Source organism: Nannobrachium achirus (assembly GCF_963921795.1).
Source record: "Nannobrachium achirus genome assembly, chromosome: 2".
In the NCBI taxonomy this organism is placed as follows: Eukaryota; Metazoa; Chordata; class Actinopteri; order Myctophiformes; family Myctophidae; genus Nannobrachium; species Nannobrachium achirus.
In genome coordinates this window covers 34994000-35015898 of record NC_137811.1, presented here as the reverse complement: position 1 = coordinate 35015898, position 21899 = coordinate 34994000, and the positions used below count along the sequence as shown (strand labels likewise).

The 21899-nt window shown below is 42.2% G+C and overlaps 1 protein-coding gene across 1 annotated transcript; it reads left to right on the top strand.

The window, feature by feature from the left end:
* The first annotated feature begins 20226 nt into the window (after window positions 1-20226).
* hamp (hepcidin antimicrobial peptide) lies at window positions 20227-21599 on the top strand. Its single transcript, XM_080745671.1, has 3 exons — window positions 20227-20497; window positions 20762-20839; window positions 21291-21599. The coding sequence occupies exons 1-3, from the start codon at window positions 20411-20413 to the stop codon at window positions 21411-21413; spliced, it is 288 nt and encodes a 95-aa protein (XP_080601797.1). The 5' UTR covers window positions 20227-20410; the 3' UTR covers window positions 21414-21599.
* Window positions 21600-21899: the final 300 nt, after the last annotated feature.

Here is a 21899-nt window from a genome sequence, read left to right as displayed (position 1 = left end):
AGCAAATGGTATTTATAGCTCATTCTTGAACACATGTATTTTCTTTAGAGGTGCATCTCCAAAACCAGACCAGTAGGCTCCCAATTTCAAAATAGCTGCTTCTCCCAGGCTATCAGGTTTATGAACAACCTGATTGCCTGTCTGCCTACTGAGTGAGTTATTAGTACATTAATGGAAGTTAGTACAGTACATTATCGACTACAAGGCCCACTGCCAAACACTCAAAATAAGTTTCTTTTGATACAGCAATAATAATTAATGAATCACACAGTGCATCAGATCCATTTGTATGGGGCTAGTGTTGATATACAGAAACAAACTCAAGCATGAAGCAATATTGTATCCTGCACGGCCTATGCTTTCATAGACTATATCATTGCCAGTTCTCTTATGCTTGTCGAGTCAGGGCCAATGGCATCACTTCTCACCCTCAACGGACAGTTCATCCGACTGTCTCCAGTATTCATTTCTATCTCGCTTTTCATCTCTTTCTTACTCTGCTTTTGCCTCTCACCTCTGTGAGAGGTGAGAGACGCATCTCTCAATCCCACATTCATCTTTTAAGACACGAATCCTCTCTTTGGAGATGAATGGGGTTAAAATGATGGGTGAAATGGAAATCAACATCTGTGGCACTGTTTTGCTGCAAATCTATTTGCTGAAATAATAGCCTTGAAAAAGCCTGTTGTCGAACCTATCTCTGGTCAGTGTTAAATGTGTTGTCCCATCTGACCTTTCTGTAAGTTTCTGATAATATGTGACCCAGCATAGCAGAGGGGCAGCCAGTCATTTCGGAAAGCACAGCTTTAGACCAGCCCTGAAATTACTTTTTTTTTTCTAAAATGTGATAAAGCCACAAAAGCATTTCATAAATATCAGGCTACATTTCACTTAAACGCCAGAGCTTAACTCTGCATGTAAATAAGACTTTTTTAAATTAATGTGAAGAGAAACCTCACATTTTGCAGGTTACATTTCATCTAAAAGGCTGAATTTCTCAGATCTAGTATTTCTGCATGGCATAACTCTATAAGCCATATCTACAAAACTGTTGGGTCAATCTTCACAACCAATATATCATTTTGTAGCTATGATTCCCAGCTTTCAAATGAAATGAAAAGGAAAAAAATGTCAATGACTAGCCCTCAGCTGTGTTCGGACACATATGTCCCCAAGGTAGAAAAAAAAAAAAAAAAAAAAAAAAACAGCAAAATTCAATTAATTAATCTGAGTCTGAAAATCAGATCCTTTCTCTAAGTCTTGCGTTTACTTACTTCTACCAATGGCCAGTGTGCTGAATAGTAATACTGTGCATGGTTCACCGGTTCTCATTGAATTTCAATACCGAAGGCCAACACAAGCCAGAAACTACACGGCCCACATGCTTGTCTTCCCTTTGTGCTTTGAGCTATACTGGGTTTTAAAGAAATACAATGTCAGCAGAGGGTATTGTCCACTGCCTCAGCCTAATTCGCAGTGCCTCTCTCTTGGAGGTTGTTATTTGTCGAGCAGAAAGAGCTTTGTTCCGTCTTCTGCACAGTGCTCCTCACACCTTTGTATGGTACAAAGATATCACACAGAGTCTCATCTTCCTCAACGCCTACAGTAATCACTACACAGCACTATACCCTGTCTCACTCACAGTACCCACACCACACGTATAAGCCACTCTTTGTTAATAGAATGTAGCCCACATTCATTCATTCACGATATAGGCTATATTTGCTGTACATTTATATTTATTGAAAGTCTATATAATGTTCACTCATTCACTTATTCAGAGATCCACTGCAGATATCTTTGGACAGTTTTTAATATAATATTTGTCTCCACCAGCCGAAGGCATAGGGGAGAGTATGTTTTCCCCTCTGTGCGTCCGTCCGTGCGTCCTCGCAGTTTGTTACCACCTAATCTCAGTCGCCGTTGGCCCGGTCGCTGCCAAAATGAGCACACACACTCCCTGGATGCCAATTCAGAACCTCTGACCCACATTTTTCAAATGGGCCTGTTCTAGCGCCACCATGAGGACAATGTTTGCAAAACACATTTCTGTACACTGCTCTTACAGATTTTGTCCAAAAATCCTACAAATCGGTAGGCAGTATCTCGACAGTCATGTGACCGACACGGATCTGTCCGATTTTGCATATTCCATCCTGATTGGCTAAGATTGGCTTCCAAAGTGTGCGTCCATGTGTGTGTCCTCGCAGTTTGTTACCACCTAATCTCAATCGCCGTTGGCCCGGTCGCTGCCAAAATGAGCACACACACTCCCTGGATGTCAATTCAGAACCTCTGACCCACATTTTTCAAATGGGCCTGTTCTAGCGTCACCATGAGGCCGATGTTTGCAAAACTCATTTCTGTACACTACTCTTACAGATTTTGTCCAAAAATCCTACAAATCGGTAGGCAGTATCTCGACAGTCATGTGATCGACATGGATCTGTCCGATTTAGCAACTTCCATCCTGATTGGCTGAGATTGGCTTCCAAAGTTTGTAGGATTGAGCCGTTTTGAACCAAATGCCCCCCACAAACGCAAATTGCAATTAACATGAAATCGCACACACACGTTCCTGCTAGGCCGAGGAAGAAATGCCACTTCATTTTTTTAAATCAGCCTCATGGTGGCGCTATAACAGGCCGATTTGTGGTTTTACCTATAACTCAGGAAAAACCCTTTCCCTGCATTTTTCACAACAGCCTTTTATAGCGCCACCTTTGGGTCGACTTATGTAAAACACATTTTTGGATATTACTCCTTCAGATTCTCTCCAAAAATAACACAAATCAGTACACAGTAACTCTATAGTCATGTGATCAAGTCTGATCCGTCTGATATTTCATATTCCATCCTGATTGGCTAATATTAGCTTCCAAAGTTTGCTGCTCCGTTTTTGAACAAAATGCATCAAATCATCATCGCAGCTTGCGATTACCGTGAAATTTGCCACACATATTTCCTCTATGTCAAGGAACAAATGCTACCCTTTTCACATTGGCCTGTTATAGCGCCACCAGCAGGTAGACTTTAGCAAAACACATTTTTGGAACACAATGCCTCAAATCATGCATGCAGTGTCCGATTGCCATGAAAGGTCTAAGGTGAAGAACATATTACATTGGCCTATTATACAGTAGCACCACCAGGACGCCTGGCCTGGTGGAGACCTGTGCTCGGAAGAGCACTGCTTCTAGTTGATCTTGATTTGGTTCTCGACTCTTACCCTGACACGTACCTCTCTCCTGTGTTTCATTCTCACTGCTGTTGCTGCTGTGACACTTGGATTCTTCTCCAGGAATCAATAAAGGTTTAACTTATCAGTAAAGGAACAAAGGTTTGTAGTCAAGCAAAGGGAAAGAGAATCGAATGTGCACGGATTTGGTAAAAAGCACTGTGGTTTCAATTTGTGCAATAATGTCTAGTGACAAATTACCGTAACTGTTTAAATTGACCTGAAGGAAATTATAAATATTAAGAGTTTCCAAAATGCTGTATTTATGAAATAGAATCAGCAACATCTCTAAAATGCCAACAGACGTTTTTCATATACTATATTGTTATATACAGATTCTGCATGTACTGCTCTATATCTATTAGTTTTTATTGTATGCTATCATTTTAATTAATATTATCTCATTTTGTAAAACAGACGTTTACCACTTTTCCCTTAGCATCCAGGGCATAGCATTATACAGTAGGTGAAAATAGCAGATAAGCTCACAAGCCCATCGTGATGCATTGTGAGCTTGTAGATCTTGTAGATCTTTTGAATATAAAGTGGTTAAAAACATTAACACATTTTTCTTTTCATTACCACTACCAAAAGAGTTTGGTTGAAGGTTATGTTCTGAAGTTGTAAACTGCTAGAGTGGTTTAAAAACATTTACTCGTTTTTCTTTTCATGTCTTCTCACCATTCTGTTTGTCTCTTAGCTAATAACTTAAGAATAGATTTTCATAACATTTGGAGAGAATTATCAGTAGGCCTAGGCCTATATCTGCACAGAAGAGATTCACTTTTGGGTTGAAAAGGTCAATTCAAGATATGAGAAAACAGACGTTTACGTGATACAAAAAGGACAATGGTCAAGACCACAAAGAAAGTCAAGGTCATAATTATATAATCGGACATATCTCAGGAATTAAGAGACAAAATTAGACCAAGTAGGATGTCACATCATGCCGTTAAGTTCAGAGGTTGCCAATTCATCAAAGGTGCAAATTCTGTCAGTATGTCTGAATAAAATAACTGAAGAATGGATTGGCAGATCTGCAAGCAACCTATAAATGGAACCTATAAATGCTATCTGCATCTAAGTTTCAAATACCCTCCATTGACAGCCCATTCATGAAACAGAAAAGTCCTATCTGATTGTATTGTAAATGATGATAAACTCCAATATTGCACCTGTATGGATAGCTTGGGTTATCCTCTCTGTCTCTGAGTCTCTGTTTCATAGAAATCCACTGTAGACATGACCTACTTACTGTCAGTCAATTCTGTGGAGTGATTATTTTAGTTTGGAAGCGCTTGTTAGAAATCACGGTCCTGCATACCGCCTGTTTCGAAATTGCACACAATGCAGGAGGCAGCAGGACGTTGCGTTACTGAAAATGAGTGCTTCCAAACTCGAACACACAGAAAAATAATCGCTGCACAGAATTTATTATTAAGAATGATTGTGCAGGGGTTGGGGAATATGTTGCAGATTGATGTTTGTTGGTTTTGTTGTGGGGTTTGGGGCATGAAGTTATTGAGGTGTTGTTTTGATAGCAGGTATATTGTTGGGTTTTGTATTGGGGTGGGGGGTATGTAAACTAGGTTGACTGAGCACCCCTGTGGTTGGTAGCACCAGCGGGCGGGGGGAGTATAAGAGGCCGCTCTCTGTGTCATTCTGTAACTAGGGCTGGTCACGGTGACATGTGCCTGGAAGACATGGTTTTATTGTTATGATGATGTATGTTATGGACACAGATTTTTGGAATAAAGGCCCACCATTGGGGTTTGATATATTACCTGCCTCTGCCTCCTCACTATGGTTGTGACCGCTCGGTCATTCCAGCAAGCAGAAGTGGGATAGTTTTGACCTTGGTGAGGAGGTGATGATGATGACCAGTGGAGGAAGAAAAAGGAGCTGGCCAGGGCAGGGGACCATGGCCACCCACCATTGGGGACAAGTTGGAGGAGTTGTCTGGCATGATGAAATCGTTGCAAACTCAAGCGGCTAGTAGAGACAAGCAACATGAAAAAGAACTGTCTGTGTCTTGCCAGGAGTTGGTCCAGGAATGCGCATACAGGTCAGGCTCCAGCGAGACCCCATATTGTTGGCGTTGTCACCCGAAGATGATATAGAACAGTTACTAACCACATTTGAAAGAATGGCCCATGTCTGCTGTTGCCCTTCAGATGAGTGGGCAGTCCAATTGGTTCCCCTCTTAACGCGTAAAGGCCTGTAATGCATATTTGCTTATGGACATTAAGGACTCAGACGACTATAAGATGGTGAGAAGGGTGATTCTTGCCAAGTAGGCTATGAAATCACCCCTGAAACATACCGACAGAGGTTTCATGCCTTGGATATCCAGTCGGGCAAGACACCTTGTGAGCTGTATGCCCGCCTGATTGACGTGTTTAAAAAGAGGGTGCGAATCGAAACTGCCACCGTTAAAGACTTTGCTGAACTTTTGATCCTGGAGCAGTTTCTATGAATCCAGATCTGGACCTTTGGATTCAGGAGCATGATCCAAAGACAGATGAGGAGGCTGCCTTTGCAAAGTGTTCCTGTCATCCAGGAGGGGTCGCCAAAGCTTTGAAGCCAACCAGAGTGGTCCCCCAGCTGGAAAGTAAGTCCTATGGGGATGAGAGTGTTGGTGGTTATGGTCATGGAAGCTTATGTGAGGTGTGATGATAAGTGTGTGTGTGTGTGTGTGTGAGGAGTTAGGCCACACCCAGTACTTATATTGTTACGGTGTTGCTAGACAGAACAAACCCTCTCTTCTCTGCTCTGGTTCCTGGACCATAGTGTAACTGCTGTCAGTTAAAGCTATACTGTGTAAGTTGCTCAACTAGTGGTCAGTACTGTCCGCGTCTTTCGGCCGTTTTTCGCCGCGGACCGGGCCTCACACCCCGCGTCACCCCCACGTCTGCCTCCACCTCGCCGAGATCTATCTTTAGAGGGGTCCCTGGTTCCTGTGCGTTCAGCCATTCCGGAGAAACGGAGTGTTTCACCCGAGTATAGATAGAGACACACGGGCGCCTACAAATATGGCCGCCCTATTGTGATAGCTAGCGACCCCGCGTGCCTCCTTTTTCCATACCGCTCCACCTAGCCCCCACCCCCGCTAGCCCCCGCTCTCCCTCCTCTGTCCCACCGTTCCAGTCCACAGCGCACACGTGTGAGTTTTACATTATAGACATGCAATTGATCACAGCACAATAGAAAATAACAAATGTGTGCTGTAATAGCAATAAAATGACAACATGGCTATTTTATAGCGTCATTCCCACCGGGTAAAAATAGCGTTTTAAAAACAAATTCTCAACTAAAGAGGGTGATGGCATCATGCAGTGCGCATCGCGGCCGAAATTGATTAGCTTATGACTTTAGTGTTTTATAATAGACTAATAATCAAAATCTAAAAAGTAACTAGTAAATAAAGCGTCATGTTGTCAACAGCAGGACAACAGGACGGCAGTAGACGGCAGTTGTTGTTAATTATCGATATAGTTATCTTTATCGCCGCTTAATTATGTTCTATTTGTTATTGTTTTCACAGAGAAGCGCCTCTCTTTCCCCTTGTTAGTGAGCGCCGTGTTTTGCTTCATTTCATTTTGTTCCGAGTGCAAAATGCGTCGCATCGCGGCCGAAATTGATTATGACAGAAGTGTTTTGTCATAATAATAATCAAAATCTAAAAAGTAGTCTACCTATAGTAAATAAAGCATCATGTTGTCAGCAGCAGGACTTTTTCTTCGTTCCATTTCCTTCTGAGTGAGGTCTTGGACAGAGAGGGAGAATGGGGAGGCGGGGGTTAGCGGGGGTGGGGGCTAGGTGGAGCGGTATGGAAAAAGGAGGCAAGCAGCGACCCCACTTCAAGATGCGCTGTGATTGGCCGGCAGTGTATAACCCTCGCTGTGATTGGCCGGTAGTGTATGATGACGTAATTTTTGCGCGAAAACCGGACCCCGGTCAGGATCATAGAAAACATATAAAGAGAAGGCTTCAGAAGCTGAAAATAACGGAGTGGGTGTTCTAAAACTTTAGCGATTTAAGAGTTAGGACAATTTTAAGATTTGTTTTATAAAAAAAGTTACATGGTATAACTTTAAGAAAGAGGTTGTATGTATCAGTGCTCATAAATGGTTAGCAAGAGGAAGCACTTGTAGATACAGGCAGTTTTCAGACTGTAGTGCAATCCATCCTATAGTCCCTAGAGAACAGAGGACTGATGACAGGGCTAGCATTAGCTGTATCCATGGAGACATAAAGGCCTACACCACTGCTGAGGTATATTTGACAGTGGAAGGGCAGATCTTTCTTCTTCCAGTGGCCCTAGCACCCAAGCTCCCATCTGGTCACATTAGGACTTGATGTTCCCAAGGAGGCCCTATAGGGAACTACTGTTTTACGAGACCGAGCTGAGGGTTGGTCCTGTAGAAGCCACCTTTTTTTTTTAAATTTTTTTAGGGAAAGCATAGAGCTGCCCAAAACCGACCACCCTGAATGGACATTCGTTCTGAAGTACTGCAGCAACAGGATCCTACACTGAAGACTTGAAGTTATGGTTTCAGAAAAAGAGTTTGAGGGGAACAAACAGGGCTGTTTGGAGGTGGCCCACGTAACCAAGAAGGGTATTCTGGCAGGGAAAGAGAGAGGCCTTAGCATTATCCCAGTCACTCAGGCCTACTGTCATGGAGCTAGACCATTCAGTTCCTTGGGCCGGGCATGTGGGGTTCTAAAACATTGCGCAGAATCAGTGGCCGTTTTACATGGCCAGGCATGTACACCCAACTTTAATGTCTGGTTACCTCACAATTCTCTGGTCCATAGCGTTAGAAGGAGTTCTCCTTAATGTTATGTCACCAAAACAAAGACTGCTTTAGGGAGTTAAAAACCTACTCCGAGCCTCCCACCACACATCTAAAATACACTTTTTAGCCGGAAGAAAAAATCTGGTCAATGGAATTTTCTATTGACAAGATCTGTAGAGGACGATGTGGAGTAGCTAAAATATTTTCTTTTCTATCTGGCCAAAAGGTGTATTTTAGAGGTGAGGTGTTTTGTTGAGTAGCGAGTGTATTTTTTATTTTTACAACAGACGAGAGGCTGAACAGCCTTGGTTGCTGCGGCTGTGAGCACAAGGGCTCATCGGTAAAAGTTTAGGCAGGAACATTCACGTCAAGAATATAACAATTAATAACATAATGAACAGATAGACTCGGCAAGATATTGGCAAGGATATTTAACCATTTATTGCATAAATGGAATACAGTTAAACTTGGCGTTTGAAGGGCTCCGCGATCGGAGATGCTCCCTGAATTTTGTGCAGGCATTTCTGAGCATGCTAAGCAAAATCAGGGAACGCAGCAATACCCCCCATAGGGATAGAATAGCAAATAGCAATAACCGTGACAATGTAACATAGTCAAATCACAGTATTGAGCTTAACAACATTGACATGAACTTAGACAAAATCACAGTATGAGCTTAACAACATGACATGAAACTTAGACAAGATCACAGTACTTGCTTAACCACATTGACATGTAACTTAATCAGACAATCACAAGTATTTGAGCTTAGCCAGAGTGATCATGCAAAGGTGGAGGCTGGGGTGGAGGAGGAAGCAAGCAGCAAATGATTCCGAAGCTTCGGAACCAAGCATTGGTAGGGAAAGCAAGCTCTATTTAAAGGAGCCTTCCCTACTGATTGAGAGCTCTGATTGGAGTATGGCAGTCATGTGACATAATGACCAGCAGATATGTTAATGAGGTATGAGAACAGAGCTGACTGACAACTGACACTCAGACTGGCGGCGACTTGACTCCCATGCCCTGCATAAACTTACGCTATGCTTTATTTTAGGCAGGAACATTCACGTCAAGAATATAACAATTAATAACATAATGAACAGATAGACTCGGCAAGATATTGGCAAGGATATTTAACCATTTATTGCATAAATGGAATACAGTTAAACTTGGCGTTTGAAGGGCTCCGCGATCGGAGATGCTCCCTGAATTTTGTGCAGGCATTTCTGAGCATGCTAAGCAAAATCAGGGAACGCAGCAATACCCCCCAAAACTAATGAGCTTGCTCTCTGTCTTGGCAGGGCTCGGCCAACCAGAGAGCGCTTTAAAACCCCCCAAAACACGGAACCCAACGCCACATAAAACCTGTGTCAGTCAGACTCTGGTTATGTGTAGCAGCAGAGCGCCACTGCAGACTTCTACATGATTAAAAGTAAAAGACTGCAGAGTCTTGAACCATGAGAAGCCATCCTAAGCTTAGCAGTAACTATGTGTAGCAGCAGCTAGCTGCGATCTCTGCGTTGACAAATTTATTTTATGCTAAAAGATACATGCTGCATCTTAAAAGAGAGACCATTCTATGATTAGTGAAATGAAATAGCTAAGAGAGGCAGCGAAGCGACGCTGCCGACCTTTGAAATAATTATTCCGTTAAGAAGCAGTTCTTAAATTAAGAAAAGGCCATCCTACCATTAGTGTATAAAGTGGGTCAGCTACGCTTGCTGTGCTGTGTGTGCGGGCGGTTCTAACGCAGAACCAAATTGTATTAAGCAGTTGGTCTTAAGCCATCCTACACTGCGAAGAAGAGTGAATCAGCTACGCTTGCCGAGTTGTGCCCCATCCCTTAAAGGGGGAGCGAGCTGTTTGAGGTTACCCACCATGCTAGGTAGACGTGACCCTGCAATTGGAAGTTGATATTAACAGCCTTTGAGCAATTAGCCGACCGTCTCCTCACTTAATGCCGCTCATGCTTTTGAGCAACAAGAATGACCTCCTTCCTGGCGAGTAACATTCATAGCTGCTGAGGATCAGCGTCCATAACTTCCGAGTTGGAGCCAGCCCGGTTGTATGCATAGAGAGATGTACAGGTGTGGAGCCATCCCCGATGCTGCAGGAAGCATCTCTGGTAGCCATCCTTCCAAGGTCCGATACAGCTTGCCTCGCCAGAGGACGCCAGGCAGATACCATGACATAGAGGATAGAAAGAAGTATTAGTTTGAGAACGTAGTCTGGATTGCCTTGATGCACCACCCGGCTGAATATTAATGAACTCATACAAGCATAAGGTGCTGCTGAAATATACTTAGAATCATCTTGAGACTTGTTGCAACGATCATCATTATTATAATTATTATTATCATCCACAACCACGCAATCTATATAATACATCTGACTTATCAGCCATATAATTATGCCTTTAGATGAAGATGCAGTTTGATTAACGAATGACCTGCCTTTCATGGCTTCGGGAGGAGGTCCAGGTGAGTATCCTCGATCCAGAATCCTCGATCATCGCGACACATCGATGTCGCTCATGAAACAGGCAGGCAGCCACTCCCCTGTCTGCTGAATCTGTAGCGTGCAAGCAGGCGGGCCAGCAGGCGGGCAGGCGTGCAGCAGGTGGGCAGGCAGGCAGGAGTACAGGCAGGCAGGCTCATGGTTGCAGCAGAAGTAGCGTTAGCTGAAGCTGTAGTAGCAATGCCCTCTGCAGTGCCAACCGACTCCTGACTGGCCTCATGGCATTATACGGTAGTGGACGAAACTATAAAGATAAACATGTTAGCAGAAAACACACAGAAGCTGCAGCACAACGCTGCAATGACATGCTGTAGCAGCAGCCATGCAGCAGCTCCAGCACGAAGCTGAAAAGATAAACATGATGTTCGCAGCAGACATGTAGCAGCCTCAGCAAGAAGCTATATAGAAAAACACGATTTAGCGGAACATGAAGCAGCTTTAGCATGAAGCTGCAATGATAAAACCTGATGCCGTAGCAGTGGGCATGCCACAGCTCCGGCATGGAGCTGTAATGATAAACATGATGTTAGCATTAACTAGCAGTAGCATTAGCTGTAATTATTAGCAGTTATGCTAGCAGGCAGCAGCAGGTTGAGTGGAGCTAGCAATAGCTGAAATTCTAGGACACATGATAGTATCTGACTGAAGCAGCAGCAACAAGAGCCATTAGCACAATTATGTGATCATTGTAGCATAGCAGCACAACTGATAAAGAAAGAAGCCTGGAAATGAAACATGATGTTAGCAACAGACATGTAGCAGCTTTAGCATGAGCATAAGTTGAGCATACAGCAAAATGGCAGAAGCCTGGAAATGAAACATGATGTTAGCAACAGACATGTAGCAGCTTTAGCATGAGCATAAGTTGAGCATACAGCAAAATGGCAGAAGCCTGGAAATGAAACATGATGTTAACAACAGACATGTAGCAGCTTTAGCATGAGCATAAGTTGAGCATACAGCAAAATGGCAGAAGCCTGGAAATGAAACATGATGTTAGCAACAAACATGTAGCAGCTTTAGCATGAGCATAAGTTGAGCATACAGCAAAATGGCAGAAGCCTGGAAATGAAACATGATGTTAGCAACAGACATGTAGCAGCTTTAGCATGAGCATAAGTTGAGCATACAGCAAAATGGCAGAATCGAAGCAGCAGCGAGCCTATGCAGTAATTTTTTTTTTTTTTTTTTTTTCACCGTGTGCAAAATTACAGAACAAGTGTTTAACGCTGTTCCGAACAACGTTCAGCATGTACTGGCTGTGCATAGATACAATAATCAACTCAGTTTATCCATTTCACATGGCCACTTCAGTGTTACCATGCTAGCGTTTGTAGCATAAGACAATGGCACCCCTGAGTGTTACTAGCATTAGCCGCTAACATAAGCATTTAGCAGTGAACAAGCTTTTCACATGGCCATTCCAGTGTTCCCATGATAGCGTTGTAGCATGAGCCCATGACAACCCCCGAGTTACTAACATTAGCCTCTAACATTAGCATTTAGCAGTGAACAAGCCTCTCCCCATGCTGGAATGTATCCTCTTACTCCATACAACTCAAAGGTTCCAAATGCGCTAACATTAGCATTTAGCAGTGAACAAGCCTCTCCCCATGCTGGAATGTATCCTCTTACTCTATACAACTCAAAGGTTCCAAATGCGCTAACATTAGCATTTAGCAGTGAACAAGCCTCTCACCATGCTGGAATATCCCTCTCACTCAAACCTCTCTCAAAGGTTCCTGAGTAAATAGGGAGAGCTTCCTATAGGATCTCCTTTTAGTAGAACTGTACCATCATGCAACTGTACTTTTCCCATGCAACCTTCTAACAAGTCTTCAACTCTCCCCACACTACACACACAGTAGCTGCTTGACCTCATGTGGCTCAAAAAGGGAATTAACCCACTCTGCACACAGACTAGGCTGATTCTAACAGGAAGCATGTTGGAAGGATGTTGAAAGCAAGCCAAATAAGCAACTTTACTTCAGAACAAGCCCGAACAAAACAACCCACAACTAGAAGTTATGGGGAAACAAGACCGACTTATAATGGGCAGACCTGGCAACACTGCTAGACTGAGAACAGTGTGAATGTGTATGGTAGCAGTACATAGACTACACTACCCATGATGCATTGCCCATTTAACAACCTCCCTTATCAACTTTCCACCATTCCACCACATAGGACATTAACTATGGTGTTTATAAAGCCAAATAATCACCTGTGCAAGAACCTTCATTTCCATACTTAAGCAAGTGTGAGAGTGAGCGTGTTTGATCCTCGCTTGAATGCCGCAATCTCACCTACTTTACTCCAAGTAGTGGCAGTTAGTTGAATATGGACTAATTCAACTGTAGCACATGACAATCTCTCTCATGGTAACAAGTTCTTACACCCATGAAGGGCATATGTTAACCATTAAACATTTAAACCCCCTCCATAAAACTTCTAACATCTTGAAATGCTGTATCACTGAATTATCTAAGCATCAATATTTGATTCAGGACTCTTACCGAATACTAGCTGAACCACTCCTCAAGGACAGGTCCCCAACAAACACTCGGACTCAGGCTTCTGCATGGCCAAACAGGCCCAGACGCAGCCACCTCCCCTTATGCTCTGCCCTTAAAGGGGCAGTGCTACTCCTGTAAACACTTGACATGATTCCTGAATGAGCAAAGCATTAATCTTAATACACAAATATACTCAGTAGTTCCAACCTGCCTGCAGAGTAAAAGTAGCATTAGTATATGATTAGCAGCAATGTTGGGAAAAGAGGCATATATTAGAAGTGAGCAATAGCATCAGAATATCATCCATGCATGATATCAATAATAGCATAGGCTACACCTGTTTAAAGCAGGATGGGAATCCCTGCATGGAGCCATGCATCTGAAGGGAGTATGGCCACACCGGCCAACATGTTGGATTAGCTGCCGAACTAGCTGGTGTTTGCAGAGTGTAGCCCTGCGATTAAGGATTTAAGAAACCCAGTGTGGCATCTGCTGGAGACAAACAGCACTGGAAGCTGGGCAGGAACAACAGTTCACATACTGTTCTAGGCAGCACAAATCACAGCCAATGCCATCATGGTTCGGGGTGCACTGTAGAGCAAAGCATGCTGTTAGCTTATGTTGCTACAAACAATTTGAAGCTTCCACTACTACCACTGTTAGCATATGCTATACTGTTGAAATGTTTTCTCTTCTGAGAAGCAAGCATGCTAGTAATACATTTTAGATGAGACCTTGTTCAAGTTATGAGTAGTAGTAAACACGTAAATGAGAACTAATGAAGTAGTGCATCATGATAGCTGTAGTTAACATTAGGCATAATACTGTTAGCAGTAGCATAGTGATAGCAACAACAGATATAAAAGCAGGCTAGCATTGCTATTGAAGCAGCACGGCAGTAAGCAGTATCTAAAGCAGAACCATATGGTATCACCAAGCTTTCGAGCAGAACCAGAGAGTAGAGCAGCCGCAGCAGCAAGCAGCAAATGATTCCGAAGCTTCGGAACCAAGCATTGGTAGGGAAAGCAAGCTCTATTTAAAGGAGCCTTCCCTACTGATTGAGAGCTCTGATTGGAGTATGGCAGTCATGTGACATAATGACCAGCAGATATGTTAATGAGGTATGAGAACAGAGCTGACTGACAACTGACACTCAGACTGGCGGCGACTTGACTCCCATGCCCTGCATAAACTTACGCTATGCTTTATTAGTGTTAAGGAGAGCTCCTTCTAACACTATGGACCAGAGCTAGTCCTTCCAACAGAATCAATAACCAAGATACAGTGTAATCCTGCTCATAGGTTAATCGAATAATGAAAAAGCAGGGTTTTCTTTTATATATTTGTATATTTCTTATAGAGATTGATTTGAAGTCATATCGCTGAATAGGTGAAAGGTCCCGGTTAAAATCAAGGTCACGGTAAAAATCAAGTACAGTTGGGTGGATTGTCATGAGTTTTGGTGGGAATAATCAGTAGGCTTAACGTGACATCACCAGAACAACACTAGACTCTAGAGCAAATGCGTTCAATCCATCTAGATTTTCATTTATTTATTTCCTTTACGTCATGATTTGTGGGAGGGGTTTCTAGGGGTAGGGATGGTGAATTTCTGTATGATATTATACTACGTATGTTTAAAAATTACAAACAAATTGGAGGCAACAACACACACACGCACGCACGCACACACGCACGCACGCACGCACGTACAGTTTATTTCCATACTTATTGTTCAAGCGTTTTGCAGCCCCCACAAATTCAAAGGATTGTCTGGAGGCCATATTTTGGTCCTAATTTATGTTTATAATCAACAATCAGGGATTCAGGGTTTCCCTCTTAGGCTCATTGTTACACAACATTACAATTTCTTTGTGACAACGGAGTTAATTTGTATAAGGGTCTGGAACTTCTAGGTGAATATACTGTAGTAGCCATAATGCTTTGACAGAATGGGAAATTCCACACCCAACTTTCCCATGCAGTGCCTTGCCAGGATTGAATTCACACTGCCCCCTGAGTTTGAAAACATGCAGTGCATGTGAACAACCTAATAGATAAGTGGTTCTAGACCTAGTTGTTCTAGGCTATTATTTGCTTATTTACATTTTCATGACAACACTGACCATGGCCCAATTTTGAGGGAACATACTGATTCCACCAAACATTCAAGGCAACAGTCTAGCTGTATATTGCCTGTGGGTGGGGTGTTGAAAAGGCAGTAAGTGACGTGGTTGGACGTATATTTCAAGAATGTATGGCAGAAGGCAAGCTGCCACTGTAGCAGAACCTCTCACGGGGGCATATGAAGAGCAGGGCATTATGAAATACGGCATGGAGGGTGGTGTGGGGTGGGGGGTTGCCTGGATCACGAAAGAGGAACAGACAGGGGGCCAATGCCCTGGGCCAGGGAGAAGAGGTAGACTGGCGCCTGCTGAGGTGAATGCGGCCGCCACGCTGGTGCCTCGTTTTGTTTGACCAGAAGATCTCCACTGATAGCTTCTGGTGGCTGGAACAGATGTGAATGCACAAACATGTGCTTTCTTTGCTCTCTTTCTTTTTTCTGGCTACATTTCTCTCCCTTTTTTCCATTTCCCCCCCTCTGGTTCCGCTCCCCTTCCTCTGTCTTTCTAATTCATGTATTTCTCTTTTTATTCTTTCACATTCTCATATACTCTTATATGCACTCTGCGTCATGCAATGACACATTTTCTGCTTGGTACAGTTAACCAAGGCACAACTGCCAATGCCAACTGACTCATGCATACTGGAATCTATTAAATGAAATTACATGTGTCGACTATGACAGGACGTAATGTACAAGTTCAATACTAGTGACTGTACTTTCCCTCCTGCACACACACACACACACACACACACACACACACACACACACACACACACACACACACACACACACACACACACACACACATACAGTACACACATACACACACACACACACACACACACACACACACACACACACACACACACACACAGTACACACATACACACACACATAGAAAGTATACATACATACACTGCAAACAAACGGCGCAGGGGTCATTGCCATGCTGGCTTGTGGTGGACATTTTTGTCAAATGTCTTGCCACAGACATAGAAAATGAGCGGACAATAATATTACCAGAAACACATAAAGAGAGCCCTGAATGACCATAACAGTTTTGTAACTCTGTGCAAATGGAATCATACACTCGTTATGGAGGTCCTTGCAAATAAAACGTTTGAGAACCACTAGTACCAGTGGACTCCTAATGTGCCATAGTGTCGTGTAGTAAATCAGTATCATATTCTGAAGAAAACCTGGAGACTTGATATTCAGAAATTGGGTATTATTATGAAATAAGAAAAATATAATGATGTGTAAAAACGAAATCTAGAACTTGCCATGGACAAAACCAAGTCATGCCATGGACACATTTGTCTGTGGATGGACATGTTGATGACCCCTGATTAACTGGCACCATGTTGTGGCCAAACACTTTAATCTTCTCTGATAGTAAGATATGGGTAGATTCCATTGGATGCCGAGTCATTGATGGCTAAATTCGTTGACACTGACATTGTGGTCACCCAAAGTCAACACATAGTACCACAAAGGTTATCAGTGAGCGAGACAGCCTGACGCAGGGCTCCCATAACATGTTGTTGCAGCCAAGAGTATTATAGCACATCAGACCATTTATGAAGGCTTTGAATAAATACATATATTACCCTTATATGACAATTTAAATAACCACTATTTCATTCGTGTATTTTTCTTTTCTAATCTAATGTAGGCCCTATATCCAGTTAAGAGTTTTTAACATCAATATTGTTATTGGCATCTGTTTTAATATAATGTTTAGCTTGTTAACATATTGACCACCAGGTTAATTAATCTTAATCCGGTAGTTGATCACATTTTCTTCACAAATGTTTTTGTTTGCTTGAGTACATTTTCCAAACGAGGCCACTTTTGCAAAACAGTTAACACTGTCTCCTAGACTGAATCACATTTGCCAAAATGACACATTTCATTTGCAAAATGCTCTGAGACGCCCAAAACATAGAATACATGTCACACAATCAAATACCTCTACCAAAACAGCATAACTTTCATCTCACAGAACTTCTATCAATGATTAAACAATGGCCCAATAAACACTAACAGCAACTATACCCTAACATGGCTTTTGTGTGTGTGCAACTTTTGAAACTATAACAAACTTATGTAACCACTACCACAGCATGGCCTGTATTCTTGTTTCTTCAAAAGATGTTACCAAAAGAAGACCAAAGCAGAAACAATTTCACTGAAGAGCAAAAGCTGTAGCAAATGTCTTGACTGTATTGTAATGAAATTGATTGTGGAACAAGTTCACTGGAGATTGCAGCACACATGGTTATTGTTGCTGTCAGGTGGAAATCTTGTTTGTCCAAAAAACATCGGAACCTATGTTCCAATGTATCCAATGTGGTTATTTAGTCACAAGCTCTTGTTGATACTTTTTATTGGTAAAATATTTATAAAAAAAACAGACAGAATTAACGTAACTTTCAATGACACTATTTTGGGCATGTCATTATTTTCTTGTCGACTTGCAAAGCATTGTGAGCTTATAGATCTGCCTTTTTTGCTATACTTTAGTGCAGGGGCGTCACAAGGGGTACCAGGGCCCAAGATGGAGGGGCCCTAGTAACTTTAGCTATTGAAAAATAGCAGATATACAAGCTCACAGCGCGGCACCGAGTGCCGCGCTGCGAGCTTGTAGATCTGCTATTTTTGAAAAGTCGTGAAAATGTGCGCAAATCTTTGAATATATGTATTTTTTAAGTGAACATTTGTAACTCAAATTTTGCTTCTGGGGGGTCCCTGGAACTAAATATTTTGAGATGGGGGGTCCTTCACATGAAAAAGTTTGAGCATCACTGACATGGAAACATAGGTTTCTTGGCACACATTTTCATGATTTTTCAAAAATAGCAGATCTACAAGCTCGCAGCGCGGCACTCGGTGCCGCGCTGTGAGCTTGTATATCTGCTATTTTTCAATAGTTAACATTCATGGGGGGCCCGCAGTGAATCCTTGTACCCAGGGCCCAGAATGTGGTGTGACGCCCCTGCTTTAGTGTGACACTGTCATATGACATAGAGCTTTCATTATGACAAAACAAACATAAAAAGGTGAAATATGTCAATACAAGCTTTCCCGACAGCAACAGTATGTTGGTACCCCTTTGACCTGGTCATTATTACCTTTACTTTCACTTTTACTGTATTCCCATCTGATGATTAAGGTTCTGGTCAGTGGTTGCTACACTTTTGACATTGGCAAACAAATTGTGATCTTAAATTACTGCTGTCTGGTGTCCTTGTAATCGAACAGTATTGTTGGCAACAACCATACCCACTATGGCAGCTTCCTGCTCCACACTGAAGACTTTACCACTGTCACCAGACACCAGCACAGGCCTGTCTCTGACTTCTGTAAAGACATTTGTGAGGAGAAAAAAGGATGTATTGATCATTACATAAAGGACATGGATGGAAACACTGTTTAACATATTGTATACAGTAGTAGAACTGAAATACATAGCTCAGTCACTGTCTCATTGCTGAATATTCTTACTACTGATGCCACTGTTGATTTTCAGAGATTGGACTTGACCCCACTACCCAGTCTCTCTCATTGAAAGGCTGTGATTGATTACGTGATCAATGGCACAGATTTAATCAAAACATTGTCTCTTTGTCTTCCCCTTTGAGTTACTCTCCCACCGCACATCCTCTGTGGGGCCCTCTTCCTCTCCTTTGCACTTGTCCTTGATCTCTTCGCCCCATTCTTGCAAAACACCAACTCAGAGGCAACCTCTTTTATGCATGTACGAGGACTGATTGATTGTTGGTTGATTTCTGCATAATGACTGGTAGGCATGTTACACAAGGGCATGTCAGATGTAATACATTAAAGTGTTGCTGTAAGACATCCCGTCATTTAAATAGCACATACTGTATATTCACAATTCAGCGCCTACACTTGACAATGTCCATCTTCTACAGAGTCTTTCACTTGTAACAGAAAAAGCTTTAATGGTGTTCACAATATGTGTTGAGACAACACCTTCGTCTTTAACAATTAAAACACATTCATGAATCATCTGGTCATCAACCCTGGAGTCCTTTCCATTCAGGCCTTGGCTAACAGTTTTGCCATTCTCAAAGCGATTTCATTTCGTTCAACTGCACTTATATATACACAAGATAGAAAAAACGTCATTTTCAAAAGAACTGTTGAAAATGAAAGGGTAATTATTCCATTTCAGAACTTGTAATTAGGGCCTACAGTACATCCTTTGGACTGAGCTATGGGTATTCCATTCCAGAGTGGCTTCCTCTCCTTGGCAGAGGATGTCCTAGGTCAAGAAAGTGTGATTTATTCAGCCTTGCACAAACCACTAACCATGCAATCATGTGGTGGGAATTCCCTTTTTCTTCCAGTAAAGGAGGTTATTATAGTTAATGAAAACTAATGAAATAACTAAAACTAACAGAACATTTTGTGTGTTTACAAAATCCTGCATTTTGTGTGTTTTGAATCCTGCACCTGACTTAACTAAATAATAACTAAAACTAATGAAAAAATAACTAAAACTAAGTTTGTTACAAAATAAAAACTAGCAAACCCGCTCTAAAAACAAATGAATTAGAAGGGAAAAAAGTCACTAACTTGACCAAACGAACTAAAACAAAACTATAATGAAAAACCCCAAACTATTATAACCTTGACTAGTATTGGGGGGACTATCTAAGGATGTTTTCAGATGGCATTAGCACGGCATCCATACAGAGCATAATGCTCCTCCAGTATGTACTGCAGCGCTTAAGTGACGACAGTGTCCTGTCTGTGGAAAACAACGTAAAAGTTTATGGTGTATTTTATATAGTGGTACAGACGAGGGGCCATAATCAAAAACAGATTGGAGAATTTGCCTTACTGTTCGCATTAGAGCAATATGAAGAGGGGAAGACTAAGAGGGGGTCCAAAAATTCCCCGCTGGAGTTGGGTAACAATTGCCAGGAATGGGCTGCACCTCCATAGAGGATGAGGCAACAGCCAGGGGCTAAAGGGTGTATAAATACAAACTCTGTCTCTCAGTCAATCACACAATTCCGAGGAGAGACTCAAACGACTCAGAGAAGGTATAGCAACCCAATAATTAATTTGAAGATATTGAGGAAGTCTTCAGTGACTCGACACCCATGAGAAAGAAGACCCGTCAACCCTGACATTCAAAGGATTGAATAAATAAACTATCTAAACAAAAAAAAGGAAAATGAAGGCATTCAGCATTGCAGTTGCAGTGACACTCGTGCTCGCCTTTATTTGCATTGTGGAGAACTATGCTGTCCCCGTTACTGGGGTAAGTATTTGATTTAAACACTTACAACCTGGAATCGCTCAAAAACATTTTAATTGTGAAAATAGCAGATCCACAAGGTCACAATGCGCCACATATAATATGGCGCATTGCGTTGTGAGCTTGTATATTGTGTCTTTCCACTATTTCTGAAAAGGGGCTCAAGTAGTTAAGCTCTCCTCATTTGCTTGTTAGCTACTGTATAAATGATTTGTCAGCAAATGCATATAAGACGTTGTTCCTGAATGCACTTAATTCATTTAACAGGTACAAGAGCTGGAGGAGACAGGGAGCAATGACACTCCGGTTGCAGTACATCAAGAGATGTCAATGGAATTGAGGATGGTATGTTTCATTTACGGAATGAATTAAGCCAATTACAGTGAGCAAATTAAAACCTAAGTGGATGTGTTTTCCCTGCGGAGTGCCACTCTGCTTTTGCCGCAGAAGAGGAGGATGAGCCATGTGTGTGTGTGTGTGTGTGTGTGTGTGTGTGTGTGTGTGTGTGTGTGTGTGTGTGTGTGTGTGTGTGTGTGTGTGTGTGTGTGTGTGTGTGTGTGTGTGTGCGCACGCATTGTGTATTTCTCTTTTAACTGATTGTAAAAACAAACACACGTGATTTTGAAGTGTATTGTATTACTGTATGTGTGTGTGTGTGTGTGTGTGTGTGTGTGTGTGTGTGTGTGTGTGTGTGTGTGTGTGTGTGTGTGTGTGTGTGTGTGTGTTGTGTGTACATCTAGACCCTAGAGATGAATAAACATCTCACCACGCGCCTCTGTTTTTTTTCCCCACACAGATGCCAGGCTATGCCAGGCGGAAGCGCCAGACCAGCCACCTCTCTCACTACCTGTGCCGCTGGTGCTGTAACTGCTGCAAGGCCGAGGGCAACAAGGGCTGTGGCTTCTGCTGCCTATTCTGAGGACTCTCTTTGATGACAACTGCAACGTTAATTTATTATGCTGTTTTTTTTCCTGCCGACAAATATACCTGTTCTTGGCATGCACATCCTGTCTTGGCTACTTAGTTTTGTATGATGTTGTAGATGTATGACATAATCAAGATGTGTTGGAACTATACCGGTAATTAAAATAAGGGCTAAACACTTTTCTATTTATTTTGTTGTTTGTAAGTTGGTAATATTTTCATCCCATGTTGGTCTTTTCCTTTTTTCTTTTTCTTTTTTTACAAGCAAAGACATGAGCTGAAAAGGAATTACTCAAATGTGACAGTGTCTTTATCTAAATTTGGTCCAAAGTCTGCATTCTAAGTGCTAAATAAATACTGAACTGAACAGTAGAAGAAAGCCGCCTTGATGTGTTGTTTATCATTACCGCAGCACTGAAAAGGATTCATAGCTCACTGGATTCATAATGATGTTCAGAGACACCACAGTGATTTCCATTTT